The sequence below is a fragment of the Lampetra fluviatilis genome, chromosome 6, assembly GCF_964198595.1.
Source record: "Lampetra fluviatilis chromosome 6, kcLamFluv1.1, whole genome shotgun sequence".
NCBI classification, from domain to species: domain Eukaryota; kingdom Metazoa; phylum Chordata; class Hyperoartia; order Petromyzontiformes; family Petromyzontidae; genus Lampetra; species Lampetra fluviatilis.
This window is the reverse complement of record NC_136280.1, coordinates 16,155,686-16,183,486: the sequence shown is the minus strand read 5'-3', so window position 1 is coordinate 16,183,486 and position 27,801 is coordinate 16,155,686. Positions and strand designations below refer to the sequence as shown.

At 50.6% G+C, this 27,801-nt stretch overlaps 2 protein-coding genes across 5 annotated transcripts in view; both read right to left on the bottom strand.

Annotated features, from left to right (window-relative positions):
- LOC144933209 (voltage-dependent N-type calcium channel subunit alpha-1B-like) overlaps positions 1-24,759 on the bottom strand; it is a 233,958-nt gene extending 209,199 nt beyond the window's left edge. For all 4 annotated transcript variants that reach the window (XR_013636995.1, XM_078857855.1, XM_078857856.1 and 1 more), the window contains exons 1-7: positions 24,635-24,759; positions 22,372-22,511; positions 16,001-16,092; positions 7,253-7,405; positions 5,875-6,056; positions 4,962-5,065; positions 531-646 (exon numbers count right to left, since the gene is read on the bottom strand). Coding sequence is in view for 3 of the 4 variants with exons in the window: in XM_078857855.1 (XP_078713981.1) it covers positions 531-646; positions 4,962-5,065; positions 5,875-6,056; positions 7,253-7,405; positions 16,001-16,092; positions 22,372-22,511; positions 24,635-24,727 (880 nt within the window). In the remaining variant the exon portion in view is untranslated. The remainder of the gene's footprint in view (positions 1-530; positions 647-4,961; positions 5,066-5,874; positions 6,057-7,252; positions 7,406-16,000; positions 16,093-22,371; positions 22,512-24,634) is intronic.
- Positions 24,760-25,329: 570 nt separating this feature from the next.
- LOC144932964 (voltage-dependent P/Q-type calcium channel subunit alpha-1A-like) overlaps positions 25,330-27,801 on the bottom strand; it is a 58,730-nt gene continuing 56,258 nt past the window's right edge. Inside the window, exons 3-4 of the mRNA XM_078857366.1 lie at positions 27,001-27,261; positions 25,330-25,589 (exon numbers count right to left, since the gene is read on the bottom strand). Of these exons, the coding sequence (XP_078713492.1) occupies positions 25,330-25,589; positions 27,001-27,261 (521 nt within the window). The remainder of the gene's footprint in view (positions 25,590-27,000; positions 27,262-27,801) is intronic.

The following is a 27,801-nucleotide window of genomic DNA, read 5'->3' as shown; positions in this document are numbered from 1 at the left end:
ACACTATCGCTCCCCACACGCGCGTGTGCACACACAACAACCACGGCGCTTGTGCCAGGCTATGTGCACATTAAGGCCATGTGAAGAGGTCACGGGACAGACCCAGGTGCCATGGGTCGACTGACTTAGTTGACTGGCCAATGCACCACCTGTGCCGCCGAATGTGCCAACTTGCTGTGTTTTAGCCACCCGGAACTCCGCTCATTGTTGTGAGCGTCGTTCCTCTGCCCTACGTTGTTGCTGGAGGGGGACTGCCTCCAACAGTCCCGGAGCGTCATTCACGAGCCTCCTCCACAGAGGACGACCTTGATACCGCTGGTACCGGTCATCGGCAAGTCCACTCAGCTCCACGTCCTCCTGTACCACATCACTCCATCTCTTCTCGAGCCTGTGCCATGCCCATTAAGCCCCCTCTATCTGGCCGAACAAAAGCTGTTTAGGCATGCGGTGGCTGGGCATGCGTGCTACGTGACCCGGCCACACAAACAAACACCCCGTCGCTCACACATTCGCGCAACCTGCTTGCTCACCAGCTTTGCAGATCCACTCGAGGTAGCCGTTGAGCTCGCGATCCAGCTGTTGTTGCCGGCGAAGCTTCAGAAAGGCTCTCCTGTTCTCCACTCTCTCTCGCTCCTTGGCAAACTCCCTGCAGAGCCAAACCCGCCCGCCGCGTTACTGCCAAACAACCGTTACTCACGGCACGACCAACATCATCATCGGTGCAGTTACTCTCAACATCACCGCCATGGCCCACATGTTTACTGGGTGGCGAAGTCGTAACACTCACGCCTTACAGCAGGAAGGGGCCTGGGCTTGATTCCCTACATGGGGAGCGCCTAGCCTGTTGTGGAGTTTGTAAGTTCTCCCCACGTTCTGCACGGGACACCTCCGGGCTCTCCAACTAGTTTTAACTCGTGGCTTTAAAAAAAGAGAAGACGCAATGTAACCGGCGCTGGCCAAACATCACAATCCTGAACAATTAGCTGCAGATTACTCAGTTAGGATTGCCCGCAGCAACAGCGTGCCCCCGACTGCCAATGTCACGTCTCCGATGTCTATGGCATAGCAGGTACTGTGTGCTCGCTTTTCTCTGGCCACGTTAGCTACGTTGCTTTTCCGTATCACTTTCAGAATTCTGATCGGGCTCCACATCCCTGCTCTCGTCCTCATTGATATTTCAGCACTGTGATCCCGGTCCTCCTTCAACATAGCGTCATTATGCCACACGCTCTGATGTGCGTCTCAGTTGTGTCAATTCAACAGAAGTCATCACTTGCCTGGTAAAACTTGATGCACGTGACTTACTTGATTAACTTCATTGTGAACCCTATTATTTATCCATCTTTAATGCATCCGTCAATGATTTCCTGGAACGTATGTATGCGCGTTGAACTTCTTTCGCACCGTACTATATTACCATTGGTTGCAACAGCACAATAACGAATTCGACTTGAAGCATTGTTACCGCACAGTGTCCGCTCGCTCTCGAAGCGGGAGAACGATGCAGAGGGGCGAGGAGGAACCCAAGATGCGTAGCGGGAAGGCAGCCCGCCACGTGGTGACCCTGAGCCATATTCCCCCCGAGCTCTGCAGCCCTCAATATATGAAGGCATTATCAGCCAATTAACCCTTTCCCATTTCGAGACGTCTGCAAGTTGCAGGGTGGGTTGTCCCGTTCACCACTGAATCTCGCAACGCGCAAGCGACTCAGCATTCATTATATTTAGAGAGGTGGAGCAGCGCCGTTGTTTTTAAAGACACTGTTACTCACCGCAGAAACACGTCGGGACACGACTGCTGCACTCTATGATAGCTGGCGCCAAACTGTGCCACACGCCCTCCCGCATGGCCTTGTGGGAGCCTTGGCACCGATAAAGTTATTTTATTGTAGTTTTTCTTCCGATTCCGTTCGCACGACGTGCACGCACATCGTCGGCATGGGAAAGGGTTAAGGAGTGTCGACATGTGAGAGGAAACTGGAGCACCCAGAGAAATCCCACGCATCGAGGGGACAGCACGCTAGCTAACACAGGTGGAACGGATGGAGATTAGTCTGCTCCTGGTGTGCCGCTTTCTCGCGGCAAGCCGGGTCACCGCATCTCGACGCCCGCAACATTTGCGTGATCCGCAAACCCCTGCCTCCACAATCCTGGATTACGGTCGTGCGCCACCACCGCCCGGCTTAAATATATTCAATCTCGGCTCATGCTGGATTTGAAGCCGGGATACGTCTCGCACCCACAGCGAAAATCTTAACATCAAGTGCGGTGGTTCTCAACCTTGTTTGGCTACTTTACCCTCCCTGTTGAATTTAATTTCAACTGAGAGTACCGCCTTGCCTGAGCGAAAACACGGTTCTGAGGAAATTCATGTATGAATAATGAACATCGATATTTTAACCAATTGCCCATTTTTGTGAGGTATCCCTAACTCGCTGGCAACTGCAAGCGAATTCAAATAAAATCCAACGGACGCTCTGCACGCGCTACGTAATTCGTTTCCGCTCGCTGGCTACTCTTGGTCACCACATTGTTTACGATCAATGAGTTGACAAAGGTCTTTAATATCGTCCCAGGTTAACATGTGGATTTAAATTTCATTGCAGTTATTTTTAAATCGGCAGATGCATACATCATTATTCACCAATGACTCTCATGCATGATAGCACTTCACGCATTTGTATATGACCTCACGTACCCCCGGTTGAGAACAACTGCTCTAGAAAAACAAACCATCATGGCTATGTACTTATGATCTAAGCAAATCACAAGAGCAAGTATGTCAATTGTTTATGAGGATCATGAATAAACAATAATAATATACAATTTAGAGGCCAACCATCCACATGACCATGGCAGATTTAGGAAGGTTTTATAATTTTGCTTCATAGTATCAATCAAATTAGGGACAACTACATATGAAGAGGGTTGTTGTTTTAATACATTTTTTTAATTCCAAAAAAATATCTTTACCGCAATGGAACACGATGCACTGAGATCGCAAAGAGAAAAGTGGTCAAACGTAGATCTCAAGATGAGTCGGACAAGGAGGTGTGCTCTTGCCCAAGTTATTTGCAGCAACGTTAGAATATATATTTTTTCCCTCCAGAAAATGTAACGGAAAATTCGCGGGATGAACGTAAATGGAGGAAATATATTGACCGTCTGAGAATTGCCGAGAAATCCACGGCTGTGAAATTCTAACGTGGTATTTTTTTGACGGACGGCTGAAGATAATGCCATGCAATGAATATTGAAGATGGGGAAAGTCTGTCTCATTGTTTGGAGGCATGAGAAATGAGGTGGCGGATGGAATGTTGGCAGGGGAGGTCATTTATGGAGCAAGGGCTTTCAACAGCTCCCATGGATGTCCCGTGGAAATGCTTGACGCTTTCAGTTTTAATATAGTCCCGAAAAGCTAAGAAATCTATTCAATGTATTAACAACAACGAAGGCAACAACAGACATGACGATGGTATAGAATGAAATACATTAATTCCAAATGAAGATTACTATTCAGTGGCAGTATGTAACAGATGAACAGACAAGGAGCACCCGAGCCGTCACTCGCTGTCGCAGGTGCTCGTGCGCTGCTCTTGTGTGTGAATAGCATTGCGGAGATTGACACGCACCGTATACGCTCGTTACAAACACACCGCACGCGCCTGCACGAGACGCACGCGGAGCGCGAGCGAATGCGGCCGCTTCGTAACACGAGATGGGAACAAACACGGAGCGCATGAGCGCGCGTGGACGGCTCCCGACGCCAAGAAGAGACTCGCGCGTGTGTGTGTACACGCGACGGTGAGGACGTATTGAGTTCATATTACAGATAGAAGTATGTGCACACCCCTTTGGTCAATCCACTGCTGGATGAGGACCTCCACATGCCGTGCGGGTCGGAGGAGTTATTTGACCGTGCTTCACCAAACTGGTCAGTGCGGAACGGTCAAGAATTTGTATAGAAAGACAAAGATCCCCCGTATTGCCTTTACAGACTGTGGGGGGCAAGTGCTGTTCGCGAGCACCTATGAAGGGCGGCACGGCTCACGAGGTGGTGGGTGGCCAGCACCACGTAGCAATGTTCTTTACGCACCACACCAGGTGCTCATTTGAGGCTGAGTCGACCTAGGAAAGGCCCAGGACCGGTTCAGATAATCGTCACCGGTGTTGGTCGTGAACGCGAATCGAATTCGGGTCGCCGGGTTCAAAGCGGAGAACGCTAACCGCCACTCCCGCTCCCAATTGATTTTGTATCCACACATGTAATTATTTTCACGTGCAAGCAGGTACATGTATGAAAAAGAAAGACGTTACATTTTTCTCAACAGAAGCCACATCTGTTCATGCATACATTTACCCGAGCCACTGTACATATAAATCATTCACCCACGGAAAGATTTGAAATCTTCCGCACACACACACGGCACGCGCGCCCAGGCGCCCAGGCGCGCGTGCGTGTGTGGGTGTGCAATGGGACTGCGTAATTGACTGTGCGAGTGCTTTTGAATAACGGCCTGTGTCCATTGTTAACATTTTGGAGATTACTCGGAGCACACGTGTGTGAATGTGCGTAAGAATGTGTGCGGGGCGTACTAGTTGTGGGGAGCGGTCGTGCAACGAGTTAGCGCGCTGCGCTACAAACACGGCAGCCCGAGTTCTATCTGTGCTCAATAACAACACCGGTGACGATTATCTGAACCGGTCCTGGACCTCCCCTACGTCGACTCAGCCTCAAATGATGACCTGGTGCGGTGTGTAAATATCACCACTAGGGGAGACAAAGGCGGCCGGGCGTGGTTGCTGGCCACCCACCCCCTCGTGTGCCGTGCCGGCCTTCGTAGGTGCTCGCTAACAGCACTTGTCCTAACAGTCTGTTAAGGCTATACGGGGGATCTTTGTCTTTGTGTGTGCACGTGTGTGTATGTGTGTGTGAGTGTGTGAGTGTTTGTGCGCACGCACCCAGACAGGACTCCCAGGGCGAGGTTGAGCATGAAGAAGGACCCGATGATGATGAGGGGGATGAAGTAGAGCCAGTTCCACGTGTTGCCCAGGGCGTCGTTGGTCTGCGGCGAGACACGCACACGCACACGCAGCGTCGTCGTCGCCGTCGCTCACAACGACCACTCACGTCGCGGCGACCTCGCCGCTCACGTCAACTGCCGCGTTGGCACTGCGCAGTGTGTACACGCGCACACTGCGCAGTGTGTACGCGCACACACTGCGCAGTGTGTGCGCGCGCACAGACGCAAGCCGTCACACTCCCCGAGATGTAAATAACGACGCAAACGGTCACCGACGACGTCTGCATTGGCTCTGCTGAAACCTAAAGCGCGATACGGATTAGGCCGTAAGATTCCAAACCCAAACCGGTGAGATGCCTTTACCCAGCTGAACCCCTCACACAAGAGCTAAGGTGGTTAAGCGTGAGCACATGCATGTACGGTGTGCACACAAGTCAACGTGTGAGTTTGTGGCCATCTGCATGAGTCCATGGGTCTCTGTGCGAGTCGATGGGTCTCTGTGCGAGTCTGTGGGTCTCTGTGCGAGTCCATGGGTCTTTATGTGATATATGGGTCTCTGTGTGAGTCTGTGGATCCCTGCGTAAGTCTTTGGGTCTCTGTATGATATATGGGTCTTTGTACAAGTCTGTGGGTCTGTAATGAGTCAATGGATCTCTGAGTGGAGTGAGCGGTGGGTGCGTGTGTATGTGTGTGTGCATGTGTGCGTGTTTGTGTGCGTGTGTGCGTGCTGGGCCCATGTATGGAACTGAGTGTGTGCGTGCTGGGGCCGTGTAGGGAACTGAGTGGGTGCGTGTGTGTGCGTGTATGCGTGTGTGCGTGCGCGTTGTCGCCACACCGCCGCGCCTCCTCACGTTGTAGAGGACGTCCACCCATCCCTCCATGGTGATGCACTGGAACACGGTCAGTCCCGCAAAGAGGATGTTGTCAAACTGCGTGATGCCGTAGTTGGGGCCTTCCCAATAGCCCTTGCACTCGAGGTCCTTGGGGCAGAGGCGAGCCGGAGCCTCCAGGCCACACGGGTCGCTGTCATACTCTGCGACACACGTGGCACGGGGCACGCCAGCACAGGGTACACGCCAGTACAGGTCAGCCAGTACAACATCAACAAGCGCCGTTCACCACAAAGTGACGGTGATTGTGCCAAGCTAGGTGAACCTTGAGGCAGTCACGTGAATTGTCAAAGGCTTGCTGGTAGGAAGGCATGGGACAGACCCAGGTACCATGGGTGGACTGACTGAGATGACTGGCAGATGCAGAAACTTGCTGTGATTTAGCTGCCCGGCGCTCCGCTCGTTGTTTTGAGTGTCACTCTTCTGCCCTGCTCTGTTGTTTGAGGGCGACTGCCTCCAACTGCCCAGCAGTGTCCTTCACGAGCCTCCTCCATAGAGGCCGATATCGACACCACTGGCACCGGCCATCGGCAAGTCCGCTCAGCTCCACATCCTCCTGTACCACATCACTCCATCTCTTCTCTAGCCTGTGTTGTGCCCGTTTAGCCCCCCCTCTGTCCGGCCAAATAGAAGCCGCTCGGGCACGCGGTGGCTGGGCATGCGGTGGCTGGGCATGCGGTGGCTGGGCATGCGGTGGCTGGGCATGCGGTGGCTGGGCATGCGGTGGCTGGGCATGCGGTGGCTGGGCATGCGGTGGCTGGGCATGCGGTGGCTGGGCATGCGGTGGCTGGGCATGCGGTGGCTGGGCATGTGGTGGCTGGGCATGCGGTGGCTGGGCATGCGGGCTCCATGACCAAGCACAGGTCCCACCAGCAGGTGACAACAGCACAGGTGACACCGCCAGTAGGCTGTGAATGTTGCTGTGTACGCTCATCACGGCGAAACGTAGTGGTGTGCACCAAGTGGAATGGAGCTAAGACTAAAAACTATAAACTAAACTATCTTAAATTTTACCAGGTAAGGCCCACTGATCTGCTATGTATCGATTTTTCAGAAGCGACCTGGCCACTAATGATAGCTCAACGAAGTGGCTTATCACGTGGAAATTTATAGCAGCCAAATACTAGAAAAGACGTGGTGATGTTGATTCTAAATGTGGAGGGAAAAATCGAAGGACCCGGAGAAAAATCCACGCGGCCCACGGCGAGAGATACAGAACAATGGAGACTCCAAATATGCAGCAGCAGGCGTCAAGGTCGGGATCGAACCCACGACTTCCTGTATACCAGGCGCAGTAGTTAACATCTGCCCACCTTGGCAGGGCGGGGCACCGTGGTACCTGTGTTGTTGAGCATGCAGGTGGTGTGGAACTTCCCCACGTAGAACTCCAGCCCGATGATGGCAAACATGAGGATGGCAAAGAACAGGAGCATCCCGATCTGCAGCAATGGGATCATCGCCTTCATAATGGACTTCAGCACCACCTGCAGGCCTGCACAAGTGCACAAAGACAAAGATCCCCCGTACGACATTAACGGACTGTTGGGCCAAGTGCTGTTGGCAAGTAGCACCTTTGAAGGCCGGCACGGCACACGAGGGGTGGGTGGCCAGCATCACGCCCTCCCACCTTTGTGCTCCCTAGTGGTGACATTTACACATTGCACCACGGTTGAGTCGATTTCAGTCGATTGCACCAGAGTCGACCTAGGGGAGGCCCAGGACTGGTTCAGATAATCGTCACCGATGTTCGGCATGAGCGGGAATCTAACTCGGGTCGCCGGGTTTGCAGCGCGGCGCAATAACCACTACTGCTTATCGAAAGCTGATGTTTGCACACCACACCAGCTACTCATTTAAGGCTAAGTCGACCCACGAAAGGCACAGAACAAGTTCTGATGTCACTTGCCACTGATGTTCACTCACGTGACAGGTTCATGGTGCAGTGCGCAAAACACAGCACCGGCGCTCCCCCCCCTTCGCACACCTCACCACGATTATCTGCATCGCCAGCATCGAGACCTCATCCAACACACACAGATTTGCCGCATTGCATGCACAAAAGCCTTATGCAGACTAAACAGCTCCATGGAACGCCACGCGTGTCCATTCTGTCGTTTTAGGGGAACCGAAAAAATGTGGCTCCCAGAGGAAATGCGGCAGCAATGAGAATTTGTGACGGTAGAGACAATGGGAGGGAGAGACGATGGGAGGGAGACAGTGGAAGGGAGACGATGGAAAGGAGAGAGATGAGGGGAGGGAGGTGACGGCAGGGAGGCGACAGGAAGGTATTCGACAGCGGGGCACTGCGAGGGAAGAAGCAGAGAGAGAAGTGTTGTGACCTGGGGTGAGTTGTTCTCTTCAAACTGAAATCAGGGCCATTCATAGGCACGGCCGACGTTGAGGACGCAATAACGATTACTCCTTGAGCATCCCTACTGTGACCGCACACACCCCCTTTCCCTCTGATGCTCGGTTGCTGAACTCCTGACGTCTCCAGGCAACCGTTGCGCTTTTACGACCAATATTGCGATCCATCGGTTGGTTTCCTTAATAGGGTTAGATCGCCCGTGTTGCAAAAAACGTCTAATTCTGTTCGCAGTAACCCTCCAGCACCCGACAAGGGCCATTCAGATCGAGTTTTCACATCATGGTCAAGCAAAATAAGCCACGCAAATTTGGTTTATCGGTAAAACCGTGAAGTTGAAAAGCAAGCAAATTCGGACAATTTTACCCAGCATTTCGCTGGAGGCTGCCACAAGCGTCACGAGGTGTTTAACAAAAGCTCAGCTCTCTCGTGGCATATTTGACCATGTGACAACTTTATTTCCTTGGCTGTGTCGGGCAGTGGAGGCTCATCGTTACTTCAACAATGACATTAAACCTACACGACCCCGATTGTCTCCGCCCGCTCTCGGACGCCACTCGCCCAAACGTGAGCACCTCTGTGAGCGCCTCCAAATGACTCTCATTTGCAGACCCGTCAACAGAAATTCTGAGCTCCAGTACACCGAAGCAGCAGCAGGAACAACAATGATAAAAATTATTAATTTTTATATCAGCGCCTTTCATCGATAGATCATAAGGCGCTGTACGGGTGGACATTTTAACACCCCATATAGAACAAGATCAATCAGGGCAAACCAAGATTAAAAGATATCTGCAATGTTGGCTGCGAGCCACCCATCCTCACCCCCCGTCATGTGTAAAATAAAATATCCGGCAATATCCGAGGGCCTCTCTGTAGAGCCACGCACGGCTGTAGCCCTTCCATGCCCTCTCGTCAGGCGTCATCATTTCTTCATTTTCCACCTCCACATTTTACAAGGGTCGCGCTCATTACACACAAAGCGCTTTGCCACAAATGAAAACCACAACACCTCGATGATCTCGACAAGCAGCATAAACCATCATCACGCAAACTCCGCTCATCCTCACAGCGGCAGAAACAGCAGCAGCAGTGGCGGCGGCTGCGTTTGGCTGGCCGTCGAACAAAGACGTTCACCGCATCGCGCGGCGCTTTCAGATGTGCTTCTGCGGCCGTCTGGAACGCGCTTCCTCACCCGTATTAGGAAGCCACTGGAGCTATGCACTTTCAAATCTAGATTTAAAACTCATTTCTTTAAAACTAATTTGTGTGTTTAGTTTGTTGTCCTTCCCCCACACCCACGATGAGCACGACTGGCTACGTACGGTGCGAAACAAGTTCAACACACACACACGTACAGATGACTCAATTGGGATCCTGTTCAGCAACATTTCCCCACTACTGCGACAACTTGGCAGGACCCGCCTGAAAAAAAGTCATGAGACTCTATGAGGCTTTGCTGAGTAAAGGATCATCAATAAAAGTCCATTATTTTGGGTGCCGATTAGGCAAAAAAATGGCTAAATAACACAAATTCATGTTGCATTCTGAGATTATTACATCGTGTACCAGATTGAGCATAGAAAATTCAATAGCAACAGAATGTCCGAGCACTTATCATCCCACGTTCCACGGTGCTGAGTATTCCACTCTTTGTTGGGGGATGGCACGGCCCAGCGATAGCACGTTCACTGCTTGTCGCAGAGATCCGTGGTAGGAATCCAGCGGCCGCGCTGGTTATTACTGGGTGTGTGCTCACCGTAGCGTACACACCGTCTGCTCACTGGTGGAGCCAGTAGGGGGGGTGGGGTGGCACGTGCCCCCCCAATGATCCGATCGAAATCCCTAATTTCGATCAGATCATTGGGGTTTCTTAATAATAGATCGGCATTTTGCGACGCCCACTGCCACTGTGTAGCATATTATTACATGCCAGGGACTCTATGAGATGATAGGACAATAGTCTGAGTCCATAATTGGCAATAAATAACGGCAAAGCAGTTATAAGTGACTCACAGAATTACACGACTTCCCTGAAGGCATTCACCTTCAGCGAGCGCGATGCCGATCACACACGGTACAAATTCTACCCTCGATCGAAGGCTGCGCCATCGCCACACACGCATCGAATAAAAAGCAAGGGACAAGTCCTTACTTACTAACAACTCCTATTATTTTTCATTGCTGGAGGGGTTGCCCCCCTACCTGAAAATCTTGGCTCCGCCATTGCGTCTGCTTGACAGTGGACGTTAAACATCCCAGAAGGTTATTAAAAAAAACTAGGCTCGTTGCGTGCCGGCACCACCGCCAAAGTTTGCCAAATTTGAACTTTTCCTGCAAATGACTCCGTTGTGAATGACACACGATAACACCGCTCCCTACTGGCAGACTACTCCCCTGTCCACCCGTGACACGTGACACGTAACGCCTTCATGCTGGCCCTGCGCTATGAGAGTGGAGCCAATACTCAAGGCGTACACGCGGACTCCAAAGGGTTCAAAATACCGTGAGATGGCGACTGGAAGACCTCGGGACACCCAAGGACATCTGCAGCATCATTTAAAGGACATCACAGTGGAAAACTCTAACTCCCCTGCAAGAGTATACAAAACAAATAAATAAGGAAAGATACATTTTCTAATTGAAATTAAACTTACTGCCGCTTTCTTAAGAAGTGACCATTTGTCGCTCTCAAGAGTAAAGTCGCTCTCCAGAGTAAAGCCGTGGTGCGCAGCAACGTTTAACGTCACGCAGGAAAGGGCGAGAGGACTTTTGGAGAAAAAGGGAAATGGAGGGTTACGGGCCGAGGCTGCGGAGCAGCAAAAGGCTAATTTCCACCACTTGGTGAACAGTAAATTTAATAATCATTCTAATCATTCTTTGCTTCTTTTCGGTTAAGTCACGTCTAAAAATAAAATAATAAATTGTAATATGTTATTTTATTTTAATTTATTATTTTATTTTTTGACGTGACTTAACCGAAAAGAACCAAAGAATAATTCCTGCAGTCACGAAAGCTCCTAAATTAAGATTAATAATCATTACCGTGTATCATTGTATCTACGGACGTTGAGCTTATTTCGCAACGTACGTAGTCAAATGTGGCCAAAAGTCCCCCGCTTTGTGCTCATAGAAAGTCCTCTGGGTGAAGACCGAACTTCTGGCGCGGACCCTGACAGAAGAAGAGATGAACCCCCGACAGCTGCTGCAGCTGCTGCTGCTGCTGCTGCCGGTGACACCGCGCTGCCACCGAGGGGCTGAGTGTGTGATGTGTGAAACCAAACGAGACCAATCCATCGCACGGCCGTGAGACACTCAACACTGTGGACAGCCGCGAGTCTCGCTGGTCATCCTTGAGATTTGACGTGTATCTAAAACGCATTACGTTAATGGTAATTTTCATTAACGTAATGCAGTCCAAGCATGCCTCCTTCGGTAACCTTCCCTGCGAGTTTCCAACGTGAAAACCACGAAGCCCGACACCACCGTCTTGAGTGATCGTGCCCCGTAAAATGACAATGAGATCGTTCACTTCCTCGGGCCCACGGTTGACCACATCCCCTCGGGAAGACACGGTCATTAGCTGCAGGACCGAGAGACGGTTGTGGGAAAACTGTACGATCGTAAATGCGTGTTCGCGCGTCTCGGCATCGCTTGCTAAAAATGAAACTAAACATTCAGTTCCGTCAGCAAAATATTCCAGCAGCATTCGTTTGTGAAATGTATTCCCGAACCCAAACCTCCCTCTCCCTGGAAAGGTCCTGTTCAGGAAAATCTCCTTCCATTTCTCCAAACTCCATTCACTCCATGTCTTCACCACCCCCCACTGCCACCTCATTTTCACCAAAAGCCATGCAATGAACTGGTCTCATCCGTGTGGTAAATGACTGCCTTCTCTGCGTGTGTCACCATATACCAGTGTATCCTCCACAATACACGTTGTTTGGGGTTAGATCGCAATAAATGTGTCGTTAAACCGCCACCACCCAACACAGCCAATTAGTAAGGTTCGTCACGTAAACAGAACGTGCCAATTCGTTACGAGTACAGCACACCAGTTGTGTTGGAGAGTAAATCCACAACATTTACAGTCTATCCTCCTATAACCATGGTGTGTGGGTATCTCCAGCACACTTCCTTCCTGGATCTGCTCTTACATCTTAAGCCTCCCCAATTCCGTACGATCCAAATTGTCACTGCCTAGACAGTGTGCCTTACCTGGTAAAATAAAAAAAAGTTCTCGTAGTTTTATAGTTTAACCTTTTACTCAGTTGAGGTCGCTCTTTCTTCACTGCTGCCCTCTGTCTGGAACTCCCTTCCCTCAGCTGCCCGTGCTGTTGACTCCCTGCCCCTGTTCAAGTCCAAGCTCTAAGACTTTTCTCATTTCCTCCTCCGCCTTCGATTGACAGTCGCTGTTTCACTACAAAATAAACGTCTCCATTCCCCCGGATGTGGGTAGTTTCGAAGTGTAATAACGCTATACAATATATTTAAATTAAGTGCTATATTAATCCAAACCTTACCGCATCGCAAACTTTCAGGGTCTAATCTGCAGAAGAGAGACCGTGTTGTAATCCAACGCTGCTGCTGCTGCTGCCGCAGGTGTGGGGGAAGGTTCCTCTCCGTGAGAAACACCGCCGCGGTGCATTGAGGGCAAGAGTGAAACTGTCAACGTCAACTCAGGGTCGTATTATCCAATGGGCCACAGTAGGCACTGTGCCTATGACCTACGAAAACTTGAAGGGCCTACAAAAAAAAGTGACCACGTTTTTGGTTCGTTTCATAAAACATTTAACCAAGATATCTTCTCGAATAAATATATTTATAGAGCAAAATGATCGGCACAGTGTTTCAAATTAAATCTGCTTATCTGCAGCACACAGCGCGCTCCCATCGAATGAAGGCACAGACTAAATAATGAACGTATCAGTAACGACATCTGTCCAGCTGCTGGACGAAGTACCGCGTGAAACAAGCGAGTGACAGTGTCGGTAGAAGCAACATGGGGCAGCAGCAGTAGCAACTGTAGAAAGCTATCACTGAAGGCCTACGAAATAGAAGTGGCTAGGGCCTACAAGAACCTTTATCCTGCCCTGCGTAAACCCAAGGATCTGGCTCACTGCGTGGAAATAAAACATCACCAAGTCCCAACCAAAACGGGGAAAAGCGTGTAAACGTAAGCCAGGAGATGAAACAAAACGTTTTAATGGACTATGAGAAACAAATGTAAGGTTGCGTTTCTATTGTTGCCTCTGTTTACGAAGGAGTTGAGAGGATGACAGAGGTTTCACTGGAAATAAATAATGTCCAAGCCACCTCTGTGACCTCTCAGATAGAAATCTTTACCGCTGGCTTGTTTACACTTGCGCTGAATATCCAGCACCGTGATAGTAGAATTATCATGTGGAATTCCCTACCTTTGGCAATTCGTTTAACCAACATGTGCATACTTTTAAGTTGCATCTAAAAAAAGTCAAATTATCTTAATTCGATTTTTTCTATGTCGCTCTCCTTCTCTCTTGGCTTTTCCTTCACCTTAATCTTACAAGGCGCCTTGAGACATTAGTAGAAGACGCCTTAGAAATAAATGTACATTATTATTACCACATATACTGTATGTTCACATACAAAAACAAAGAACCCCCACGGTATAGCCTTAACGGACTGTAGGGGCAAGTTCTGTTAGCAAGCACCTAAGAAGGCCGGCACAGTACACCACGCCCAGCCACCTTTGTCTCCCGAGTGTCGATGTTTACCACACACTGCACCAGGTACTCATTTGAGGCTGAGTCAACCTACATATACATAATATGCACAGTACTGCAATGGTATAATGTGGTCACACAATCGTGCAGTATTTGTTTAGGCGACATAGGCTTCGGCCTTATACTGGATGGAATGTGGGTCACATTCTAGAAAAGAATCCTACAGGATACTATGAAATCAAAAGGTTCCTTTAATATTAGATTTTTATTTTATGTCAGGTTGCATAAGTTGTACATATTGTAATTGTTTCAAAGGAATATACATACATAATTTGTATAGATGTTAAGCGATGTATACAGGGTGGGCCCACTGAACGATGTAGATTTTTTTTGTAAGCGACCTGGCCACAAATGATAGCTCAACTAAGTGGCTTATCATGGGGACATTTATAGCAGCCAAATACTCTAAACGCGTGATGTCGATTCTAAATGTGAAGGAAAAAAACGGAAGACCCGGAGGAAAAAACCACTAGACCACGGGGAGAGAGAGAGACACGCAAACTCCAAATATACAGCAGGCGTCAAGGGTTGGGATCGAACCCACGATTACAGTTGTAATCATTGAACACTCATCAACTATGTTTCATCTCCATTCATTCGCAGAGGTCTCAGTCGAGGTTTGTAAATGGTGGATTCGTGGCAAAAAAGTAGAAAAGAACGTGAAAATTATAATCCATCAAATGTTAACGTAAAGAATAAACAATTGCAATATTTTAACGCCAGTGTTCAAATAAAGGAAAAAAACACGTGTGCTGACTTTCGAGCAACTGTGTGTATAGTCCAGAAGAGGTTTTTCTTTTGGGTTAAATCGCGTGAATATAAATGCGTCATTAAACCGCCACCACCTAACGCAGCCAATAAGAAAGGTTTGTTACGTAAACAAAACGTGCCATTTAGTGACTAGTTCAGCACACAAGCTGTGTTGGAGAGTAAACCCATGACTACATTTACAATTCGAGTACCGTGACATTTCACCTATAATTATAACAACCAACCTCATCAGGCGACAGCCAGATTTGTGTATATAGTGGTTTAAAATAATGCAACATAGCCATTCCATTGTACTATCTCCAGTTTGGTACAAAGCGCAATCATATCTGGATGAAACATGTGTTTTATATCTGCAGTGTTTTCTACCTTCTCAGCAAGAGACAACAGGATATTCACCGTACGCTATTAATATGCGCTGTGTCTCTGGGGTTCCATGTTCTCCTGGATAGTGCCCAATCTGAATACGCTGCTAATATTGCTTGCAGTTTTCAAGTTTCCGCTCCGCACTTCTGGAAGCCGGACCCAGATTTCATGACACTTTGGTCAGACTCAGCACGTACGAAGCCCAGAATTGGGCTCCACAGTGCAGCGGCAGATTTCACGGTCAGAGGCCAGAAACACTGTGCACTTGGCCGCAGTTAATGTCTATGAGGACATGCAAGTTACCGTGTGCATGGACAGACTAAAAGAATGCAGAATACCGAGGGAAAAAACGAGCATCAGCAGGCAAGGGAGAGGTGAAAGAGGACTGTGGGCTCCGAATCGTCCAGAGTGGCTTCACGGGGTGGTCACGTGGAGTGCTGTGGGGCGGCACTGTGAGGCGTGATGGTGAGGAGTGATGTAAGGTGGTGGAGAAATGTCAAGTGGTGTAGTGTGGTGGTATGGTGTAAAGTTGAGCAGTGTGGTGGGGTGCTATGAGGTGGTGTAGTGAGGTGATGAGGTGGAGTGGTTAAATGTCGAATAGTGTGGTGGTGTGGTGTAATGTGGTGTAGTGTGGTGGTGTGATGTAACGTGGTGTAGTGAGGTGGTGAGTTATGGTGGTGTAAAGTAGTTTGGTGGGGTGGTGTAAGGTGGTGTGGTGTAAGGTGGTGTGGTGTAAGGTGGTGTGGTGTAAGGTGGTGCAATGTGGTGGTGTAAGGTGGTGTGGAGAGACTTAGTGTAGCATTGTCGTGTGACGGGTACTCACTGGGAATTCCTGATACAAGTTTTAATGGTCTCAGTACACGCACTGCGCGCAGGGTTCGCAGGTCAAAGTCTGTGCCCATCATCGCCAACATACTGCACACACACACAAAGACAAAGATCCCCTGTAAATACTTTAACAGACTGTTGGGGCAAGTGTTGTTCGCGACCACTCATTCTGGCCGGCACGGTGTTTACACACTGCACCAAGTACTCATTTAAGGCTGAGTCGACCTAAGAGAGGACGTAGGACCAGTTTGGATATTCGTCACCAATGTTGGCTGTGAGCGGGAACCGAACTCAGGCCAACCAGGTTCATAGTGCAGGGCACTAACCACTGTGACACTGCTCCACACGTACATACGTGCACACAGCCACATGGTGAAACACGTGGTTTCTGCTGTGAAATCCGGTCGCCAGTGACGGGAGAGTTATTTTGGGAAAGCAAACGGTCTCTAATTTTTGATTATTCAAGTTGTTTTAAGTAACACAACATTATGCTACAAATGCATTTCAAAACTAACATAATATGGTTACTTGATTCTGCTTATGTTTACTTAATTGGAATGAACATGCACAGAAGGATGATTAATTCTCAGGAGTAACATCACTGTTTGAAGTGCAGAAGTGCAATTATGAAACATATTCGCCCTGGAGCAGCCCATCTCTGCAGACACATTGTAGAAACATCGTAGTGTAGGAAACATTGTAGCGTAGGAAACATCGTAGCGTAGGAAACATCATAGAGTAGAGTAGGAAACATTGTAGCGTAGGAAACATCGTACAACATCACAGCGTAGGAAACATCATAGAGGAGGAAACATCATAGAGTAGGAAACATCGTAGCGTAGGAAACATCGTACAACATCACAGCGTAGGAAACATCATAGAGGAGGAAACATCATAGAGTAGGAAACATCGTAGCGTAGAAAACGTCACAGTGTATCTAGCGGTGATGCAGCCTAGTGGCAACGCATTCGCCGATCGTTGCAGAGATTCATGGTTGGAATCCAGCAGCCACCCTGGTTATCACTGCAGTGTGTGTAGACCACGACACTGCGACGCGCAGACTGCTTCACAGTGGACGGAAAAAGATCCCCCGACGTCATTCGCAGGAGTAGTCTGTTGTGTGCCGGCGTCGGGTCCAAATTCGACAATTACTCGCCAAATTATTCAATGTGGACACACACAGCAGCCATCATTGCCCCCTACTGACAGACGAATGCCCCAGGTTGCTCCTGCAAACGAGTCTCGTCATGGTCCCTTGATTTTTTAAGACCGAAACAGGAGGAGGAATTCTCCACAATTCCTGGTTGCTGCCTGATGATGCTGGTTGTTGTTGTAATTACCGGCGAAACGTCACGGTACACGCATTTTAAATGGTGGAGTGGGTTTGTTCTCCAACACACAACCGTGTGCTGTGCTAGTAATGAATTTGCATGTTTTGTTTACATGACAAACCTTAATAATTGGCTGCGTCGGGTGGTGGCGGGTTTAACGACGCATTTATATTTACGCGATCGAACCCACGCAACTTATATTACGGATAATATTGGTCGCGGAGGACTACTACGTGTTAAACTATCTCTAGAGTTCTCAAAACAGAATAACATTGACAATTGCACCATGGTGGCACAGTGGTTCATATTTGTGCTTCACAGCAAAAAATGCCCCCCGGGTTCAATCCCTGACTAGGGTGCCTTTTCATTCGGAGTTTGTATGTCCCTCCCCCTGTTCTGCATGGGTTCCCTCCGGAGTCCTCCGTTTTCCCCCCATAGCTAGACGAACACCCAATGTGGTATCGGCCAAAACATCCCAGTGCTGAGAAATTACCAGCAAAATCACTCAAGTGGGATCACACATGCAGCAGCAGCAGCAGCTGCAGCAGCAGCAGCAGCGTCAACCCCCTACTGCGACAACTTGGCAGGACCCTTCCTGAGAGAAGAGACCAGCAAGACTTCCCTGGGTAAACACGCGTAGTAGTAATAATAAGATTTGAACCGCCAACTTGTTTAAATTACAGTATAAAGACAGATCCCCCATGTAGCCTTAACAGACTGTTAGGGCAAGTGCTCTTAGTGAGCACCTATGAAGGCTAGGAGATGGGTAGCCAGCACCACGCCTGGCCGCCTTTGTCTCCCCTGTCGTGATGTTTATACACCGCACCAGGTACTCATTTGAGGCTGAGGCGACCTAGGGGAGGCCCATGACCGGCTTAGATAATCGTCACTGGTGTTGGTGGCCATGAGCAGGAATCGAACTTGGGCCGCCAGGTTCACAGCGTAGCGAGCTCACCATAGTACGACCACTGAGCCACAAACGCCGACGGTAAAGTTACCGTGAAACAAACATCGCTGTATCCACCACGCATGCTCACGCTGACACACCAAGACAATCTACACAGCGTTACTCGTGTGCACCCGCCCGTGCCATGACACAGAGCCCCGTAGCTGGAATGGGGCCTCGCAGGACGGCATCGTGTCCACGTCACACTGCTTCGCCCTTCAGCGGTTTTTGCCCTGGCAAGGGTTTTGGGGCCACCACCTTCTCCGCAGACATATTTCTCAGTCAGCTCAAGTCTATTAAAACTGCAGTTTGCTGTCATGAAGTTCAACACAATACCGGTACCAGACCCCGGCACAAAATCGACTCCTGCCACCTGAACTAAGATGGCAATTACTGGACTGTCAGGGTTAAAAACCTGGGGTTGGTGACGACCCGACCAGTGTTTACGAGGTTGGGTACCGATTCCAAGGCCAAGAATGTGCTCAAGTGAGCTGAACATCACCGTACACTGTAAAGCACAGCATGGTGGTTCATATATAATATTTGTGTGTGACCAGCTCTAAGACACTGGTGGGAATTCATCATTCCTATGACAAGGTCCAATCTCGCCACAGGACTGCATGAGACGCATGTTTATTGCTGAATCACTGAAACAAACTCCCTCGCCTGGTGTACAAGAGGTCATGGGTTCGATCCCGACCCTGACACCTGCTGTATATTTGGAGTTTGCGTCTCTCTCTCTCTCCCCGTGGTCGCATGGACTTTTTTTCCGGATCCTCCGGTTTTGCGCTTCACATTTAGAATCAACATCGGGCGTTTAAGAGTATTTGGCTGCGAAACATTTGCACGTGACATTTGTGGCCAGGTCGCTTCTGAAAAAGAGCTATAGAACTCCGTGGGGCCTTACCGAGTAAAATAAAATAAAAATATTCGTTTCGTTTAAACGATTGGCTGTCATTAAATAACCATCCTTTGTGTCAACAGCTGTCAACACTGACATTGCAATTGAGGTGGATTGCGAGCTTTATAGACATTACAATCAGGAGGTTATCGTGCATAGCGTTATAATACGTTATCAACAAAGGTTTAAAATTGAGGTTTGAATACTGGCCATTTAAAAGCAGGCTCTGACCACAAGCTGCCCTTTTGTTTTTTAAAACTTTATTTTTATGTGCTTACATATTAGTAAAAGCAAACCCTACTACGAATTAATCATATTAGTAAAAGCAAACCCTACTACGAATAAATCAGCAGACAACATGCCTCCTTTCCATATTTGTCTCTCCACATGAAAATAATAATACAAAATTACACCTACGATGTTGCCGCGTGGCCTTCTGGGAGTATATTTTTTCAACATCGCTGGTTCAACACACAGAAAACTCTGGACCGGTTTCGAGGTTCGGTGTCTGCCGCATGCACACAGACAAGGGCCCTCTGTTCAATACGGATCCTAGATCGACGCGAAAGCTATACAAATATTTCACACAATGTGATCATGAGCGTGGACTTGTCGGGAATATAGATAAGTATATCAACAGACAAAGCGCCTCCTTCTGCTAGAAACGGCTGTGCTGTGCGTAATCGTTAATTCCTCTTTTGCCGTCACAGCTGGCAGAGAGTGGCAATGTGTTATGGAGTCGCACGCCGTTCGCACAATCTCTCTCCGTGGCAAAAACGCGACGGGCAGCTTTGCAAGCACCGCGCAATTGTGCTCATTCAAAACAGCAGCCCCTCGGGAGAACGTCTTCGCAAGTCGATTGCGCCTGCGGTGAAACCGCCACGATGATTCATTCACGTGCACAGCTGGTGGCCCCGAAAGAGCTTTAGTCGCCACTTGGGGCCTGCGCGGGGGACGGAGCCTCGTTCGTCCGGCCCGGAGGTTTCAACCCAAACCACCCGACGACGATCGGACGGACGACGGACGGACCTCCTCCCCATCGTGTCCCGTGCGAGAAGCCATTGAGAAACAACGACCGCAATTCAGTGCGGGTGCACGCGAGTCGTGCTGCGTGGACGTTCTTGGCGTGTCGGCGTGATCGTGAGCGTGCGTGGTGGACACGGCGGTGTTGGTTTCACGGTAACTCCACGGTCGGCGTTTGTGGCTCAGCGATCTCGAAGCGAGGGCAGAATCCGTAAACCGGGACGGCGACTCGACAATAACGTGGTGTGCGAAAATGCACGGCCGCATGTGACGCATGCGACAATGGTTTTGCAATGTCACACTATCACACGCCGTGGCAATGCGACACAGCTGGTGCATCTGCCAGTCGTCTCACGTCAATCCATGGCACCTGGGTCTGGTCCCATGACCTCATGCCAGCGGGTGTTCGATACGTCACGTGGCCTTAACGTTTACGTGGCCCTGCACAGGCACCGTGGTGATGTCACCGCCACTTGGTGGCGAATGGCAGTTGTTGTTGTTGGTTTTGCAAAATGTATGTTTAATACAAAAAAAAGATACAGATATACACAGGAAACTGGGTATCCATGAAGGACATCATCATGATCCATGGTCTACCCTCTACTGGATGAAAGGTTTCACCAAAGCACCACAATGTTTCACGCTCCCACAATGCAACAATCAACCGCGCAACGGCAATACGAGCTGATTCTGTCGCTCCATCTCCCCAGTGGGCGTCCTCTATCGGACGTGTTCCATCCCTTGGCTACCACTCCGTCGTCACTATCCTTGACCGTTGGAACATCGTCTCCTCCGAGGGACGCGTCCTGCCCAAACCTCACTTGGCTTTTCTCGACAGTTTAAACAAAGTCATTAAACCTGCGTGTGTTCTACAATCCTCGTGTTCTAATGCCGGTCTCTCATCTTCATTTCCAAGCTTGCATCTGTCTCTCTCCACTCTTCTCTTGCGTATTTTTCATTATTTTTTCTTAATCTTTCAAGATATTTTTGGCGTTGATAACCACAGCTACTGAGCCACGCCTCACAGCAGGTGGTACACGCCCATTACAAACATTCTCCTTATGCTAAAGTGGAATCTTACTTTTCATTATTGGGTTCATCTGTCCCAAAGCAATCCAACCTGACCTCCTGCACGTCTTTATTTCATTATTTTGATTACTGGCCACACTTCATTACCTCACGTTCATAATATTCGGCCATTTTCCAATTTGCGTCGCTCCCCAATGGGTTGTCTCCAACTATTGAGCCCACTAGTGACCTTTCTTGTGCGTGCTGTTCAAGATAACTCTCAAGGGTTGTTTGTTCATTTGTTGTTGTTGTTTTTGTCTTAAGGAAAACACCTCACCTTACCCACGGAAGTATTTTTGAGACGATAACGGCCGGCTCGTTGACACGCCATCAATTTCCTTTAATCTACAGATGGTCCAGGCAGTGTCTAGCGACTCCAGATGTGAAACCAAACGCCTTCAGTCAGCGTTCGCTGTCTTTACACTGCTAGTGGCCTTCTGTTTCTGGAGAATCTCTAAGGACAACGATTATTATTATTCTGCATGTTTACCCAGTAAAGCCTAACGGAGTCTCAAGACTCTCTCGGGAGGGTCCTGCCAAGTTTTTCACAGTCGGGGGTGATGTTGCTGTTATGTGTGATCCCAACTAAGCAATTTGCAGGTATATACATCTTTCAGCACTCGGATATTTTAGCCAATACTGGTTACCGTACCATGTATCTCGGCTATGGGAGAAAACAGGAGAAAAGGGGGAGAGAACACACATACCCCAACGCAAAAAGGCACCCAAGTCGCGGGAATCCAACTCAGCTCCTTCATGCGTTACCGCTGCGCCACCCTGACGCTAAACTGCTTCCATACATCGAGCAATTAACTTGGGCTTGTCGCAAGGCTACCGGAAGACAGCCTGCCGCCTCCTCGGAGCCAGCTCCGCAGAGGGAAGCGCGTGTGGCCGGCGTGTGCAGCCCCTCAGCAGCCTTCGTGCTGCGCTGCTCGCTTGGAGAGAACCTGGAGCCTCGGTGGCGAGTTTTCTCATGGCGCTGCTCCAGCGTTTATCCTGCCCCACGGCGGCGGTGGCAGCAGCAGCGGCAGCACAGGCAACGTTCGCACGCTGGCAGAGCAATGCCCATTCATCCGCACGCTGCGCCAAATACTCACCCTGTCAGCACCACCACAAAGTCCATGATGTTCCAGCCACTGTGCAAGTAAGACCCTTTGTGGAACACGAATCCTAGGGCCAGGATCTTAATCGCCGTCTCCAGACAGAAGATGGCAATAAAATATGGCTCTGTCTCCTCCTGCACCCGCCAACAGATGCACGGCACAGACAAGACGGTGGTCAGCAGATCCACCAGCACAGGCTCGGAATGATGACATGATATGAAGTGGCACGCATAAATATTACCACAGAAACCCGAAAGCAAATGTGCACGTTTTCGACTCTAATTATGACTTCTATAAATATAAATGTAATTATGCTATTGTGGCGAGGGCTACCCTTTCATTAATGCGCTGGTGAAAGCTGTCGCGTGGATCAGTGTGCGTAATAATGATCATTTACGGCGTCTTTGTTAATCCACTGCTGGATGAAGGCCTCCCACGCCGAGTCAGTGGCGGCCATTGTTTTAACCATACTTCACTACGCTGGTCAGTGCGCATCATGCCGGGAGGGGGGGGGGTTGACTTGCTAGGCCCGTTCAAGTGTCGCTTGCTATTAATGTCAGCCGTGGATGGATTTGGGTTCACAGCGCAAAACACTGCCCCACCACTTCCCCTACCTGGAACGTACACACGCATTGACAAAGAATATATGCTTGCAAAGTTGTACATGCATCTGGCTGCAGCTGCATGTTCACACACACACACGCCTCCTGCACGCGTATGTGCTTGAGCGTGCGTGTGTACGGGAGAGTGCATGTGCGTACGCGCGGGGAGCGGTGGCGCCGTGGTTAGCGCACCGTGTTACAAGCCCAGCGACCCAATTTCGATTCCCGCACACGGCCATTAAGTGGTGAAAATTTTAACCGGTCCTGGGTCTCACCTAGATCGACTCAGCCTTACGCGTTTATCTGGTGTCGTGCATAAAAATCAGCACTGGGGAGAAAGAGGCTGGCGGGCGCGGTGCTGGCCACCCACTCCCTCGCGTGCCGTGCCGGCCTTCGTAACATTTCTGCTCGCTGACAGCACACGCCCCACCACACTCTGTGAAAGGCGACATGGGGGAATCTTTTTCTCCCCAGTCGATTGTGGGGATCATGGAGGTGGCGCTGTGCTGTGTGCTGTGTGTGTGTGCTGTGTGTGTGTGTGCTGTGTGTGTGTGCGCTGTGTGTGTGTGCGCTGTGTGTGTGTGTGCTGTGTGTGTGCTGTGTGCTGTGTGTGCTGTGTGTGTGTGTGCTGTGTGCTGTGTGTGTGTGCTGTGTGTGTGTGTGCTGTGTGTGTGTGTGCTGTGTGTGTGTGCGCTGTGTGTGTGTGTGCTGTGTGTGTGCTGTGTGCTGTGTGTGCTGTGTGTGTGTGTGCTGTGTGCTGTGTGTGTGTGCTGCATGTATGTGTGCTGCGTGTGTGTGTGCTGTGTGTGTGTGCTGTGTGTGCGGTGTGTGTGCGGTGTGTGTGTGTGCTGTGTGTGTGTGCTGTGTGTGTGTGCTGCGTGTGTGTGCTGCGCTGTGTGTGTGCTATGTGTGTGTGAGCTGTGCGTGCTGTGTGTGCTGTGCGTGTGTGCTGGGTGTGTGTGAGCTGTGCGTGTGTGTTGTGTGTATGTGCTGTGTGTGTGCGCTGTGTGCGCTGCGTGTGTGTGCTGTGAGTGTGTGTTGTGTGTGTGTGTTGTGTGTGTGCTGTGTGTGCTGTGTGTGTGTGCTGTGTGTGTGTACTGTGTGTGCTGCGTGTGTGTGCTGTGTGTGTGAGCTGTGTGCTGTGTGTGTGCTGTGTGCGCTGTGTGTGTGTGATGCATGTGTACTGTGTGTGTGTGTGTGCTGTGTGTGTGCTGTGTGTGTGTGCTGTATATGTGTGTGCGCCCGGGTGGGGAGCGGCAGTGTAGTGGTTAGCGCACCGTGCCACCTGGGTTCGATTCCCGCTCATCGGTGACGAATATGTAAACTGATCCTGGACCACCCCTAAGTCTACTCATCTTTAATTGACCACCTGGTACTGTGTGTAACCATCAGCATTTGGGGAGACATCGGCTTCTGGCCGTGGTGCAGGCCACCAACCCCCTCGTGTGCCGTGCCGGCCTTCGTAGGTGCTGCTCGCGAACGGCACTTTTCCCCGACAGTCTGTTAAAGGCTAAACGGGAGAGGGGATGCTGCGTGTGCCCATGTGATCGTGGGGGGCGTGGTGGAGATGGCGGTGTCGTGGTTGCACCCAGGCTCGGCGTCGGGAGGATCAGTGTACTGCGCACCCTGCGTGTGATCTGTGTCGCTGTACGTACCAGGCGCAAAGACAGAGGTGTCTTGTCATCGTTGGGGAGGTGCTGTTCCAGCGCCAGGACGATGCAGTTGGCGATGATCGTGGCCAGGATCATGTACTCAAAGGGAGTGCGCACATCCGTTAAGGAAGAGCTAAACACATGCGGTTACTGTATATCCACAAACACATCCACGCGCGCGAGCGAGCGTGCGGTGTGTACGCACGACGGTGTTACACAGAGGACACGAGAGTGTGGCAAACGGATTCCTAGCCATTCCGCGGGGACCACCGAGCGATATCGAATTGTACTCGTGGGTTTTCTCAGGGTAGTCGAGTTCTTCGCGCACGCAAACGCGAGTGATGCAAGTGTGGCCAAGCATCCCCACGTTATGAAATATGGTGAGGCTTTCCTGAAAAAATAAATCACATTCCAGTATAATAGTAAAACTATTTAACGTGTCGTAGGCTTTCGGGACCAACATTATCCATAATTTAGAGATTTTTGGGTTAGATCGCGTAAATATAAATGTGTCGTTAAGTCCGCCACCACCCAACACAGCCAATTAGTAAGGTTGTCACGGAAGCAGAGCATTACTAGTACAGCACACCGCTGTGTTGGAGAGTAACCAAACGCACTCGGCAATTTGCGGCGAGCGGGGACGAAGCGCGTTTGTCCACGGCGCCCCCTAAAGTGGTGCGCCGTGGAGCCGCAGCAGCTCAGAGCCCTCGCGTGGCCACGGAGCCGTCGTGTGGCCACGGAGCCGTCGCGTGGCCACGGAGCCGTCGCGTGGCCACGGAGCCCTCGCGTGACCACAGAGCTGTCGCGTGGCCACGGAGCCCTCGCGTGGCCACAGAGCCGTCGCGTGGCCACGGAGCCGTCGCGTGGCCACGGAGCCGTCGCGTGGCCACGGAGCCCTCGCGTGGCCACAGAGCCGTCGCGTGGCCACGGAGCCGCACTCTCAAGGGAAGCCTCACCGCTGGACCCTCGGGGGAGGGTGGGGGGGCACTTGGTGAGCCTGGTGGTCACTGGGAAGAACGTCAGGATTGCCAGCTCCGACGCATCACGTGACCCGCCGAGAAGCGCGCGGTCGATAAGGGTCGCCCTGGTGTTGTGTGCACGCGCGCGTTCATGGGAATAGCCAAAGGGAGCGTGCACGCTTCTCACCCCGGCGAGTATGAGCAGGCTATGTACGGTGCGAAATACATACACACAAGGTATCTTTCACGAGGTTTAGTGCCGATTCTGCTTCAGGTTCTCTTAAATGATGAGCAAACCCATCATCACAACAGAAAGATTAGCGCAGGATGGAACACGGCTAGATTTTAAAAACAAACAATAGTGTGCGTGTGTGAACTGCTTGTGCCAATTCTCTCAGTCTTATCCAGACCACCAGCTCAGAAGAACTGCATGTTTGGCCATTGTGTCATTTTAGACCACCGACCCAAAACGTTGTAGACTGCGTCAAACTCAACAGGCAGCAGTGAATCCTCCAAGTGTGAGGGTACCAGCGCGCTCCATGTACGAGGCTCCAAGATGCAGCAGTGAACATTGATAACCATGCTGCGCTGACGAGTCCTAATAAGCACGAAGCCGGTCTACAGTTGTGTTTGGTTAGACCACCACCTGTTTGGCTGGCCACATTTTATCAGGTCTCATAAGCTGGTGGTCTGCGTAAGGCCATGCGATTCGGCACACCTTTGTGTGTGCGTGCGTGAGTATGTTCAACTTCTTTTGCACTGCACGCAGACAACCACCTTGCCACCGAGGTGAAAAACCCTCGTGTGTTGCTACATCTCTTTAGCTTGTTTTTCTGATGTAAGGACAGTAAGGGGCCTAGTGGCCGTAAATATTGATTGCAGCGATGAGGACAGGCAGGGTCAAGTGAGGTAACTTGGTGAGGAGTAAGCGCAGGGGTGGAAATGGACCCCCCCCCCCCCCCCGAGGTGTTATAGTGAGGCAAAGGAAATCTCCGACAGGAGAGTTCGGGAAGAGGGGCGTGGCAGAGCCGAGGGGACATAAAAGGCAGCGCAGAGCGGGGCTCGAGGCTGCCGTGGGGGAGTCGGAAGTCGGGATCGTCGTCGCTGTTATCACTGTGGATTGTCCTCATTGTCTGGGAAGGCTCGCGAGGGAAGTTAAATATTTACGCCGTAGCTGCTACATCGACGGCTCCTATATATTAAGCCAGCTGTGTGGGGAATGTTGTGTAGCCGCTACTTAGTCGTCCAGTGAAATATAGTCAACCTGTGTCCATCTGTTAAATGTCATCAAATCTGGTGGACTGTGTTTTATAATATATAACTTAAGAAGACAGCGTTTCTGAGTTACACTACCATGCTACCCCCCCACCGCTGCCCCCTCGCCCTCCCACCACCGCCACCCCCTCCCACCGCCCACCCCACCACCACCCCCCGGGCGAGGAGGATATGGCCACTCGGTGAGGCGGCGCGCGTGTTTCCGCACCGCGTTGTCCTCCCCGAAGAGGAAGAGCGAGCGGTTCTGCGTGAGGCAGTTCTGCCGCACGGGTGTCGGGTTGTAGAGCGCCATGGTGCGCGCCCGCTGGGCCATCGTCTGCTTGTACACGCGCTGGGGGCCCGGCCCGCCGTGGGGGCCCACGCCGCCATGAGGGCCCGCCCCGCCATGAGGGCCTGCTGTGAACACATGCAGCAGCAGCAACAATAGCAGCAGCAATGGCAGCAGCAATAGCAGCAGCGGTGGCAGCAGCGGCGTCACGCGTGCCAGTTACCCCCTCGCTCGCGAACGGGGCCTATCGCAGGCCTCGTGGCCTGTCCATGCAAACAACTAAACTACTAAAACAATGTTTTTTTATTTTACCAGGTAAGGCCCCACTGAGCGAAATGTAGCTCTTTTTCAGACACGACCTGGCTATCACAAATGATTGCCCAACGACGCGGCTCGTCATTATCGCGTGGAAACGTATAGCAGCCAAATACCCCAAATGCATGATGTTGATTCTAAATTTGGAGGGAAAAACTGGCGGGACCCGGAGAAAAATCCATGCGACCACGGAGAGAGAGAGAGACACGCAAACTCTGAATATACATCAGGCGTGAGGGCCAGGACCAAATCCACGACCTGCTGTACACCAGGCGAGGTAGTTAACATCCCGCCACCGCGGCGCAAAACATTCGTCGGGACGGATGGAGTGGCAGGGTGGCGAAGTGGTAACA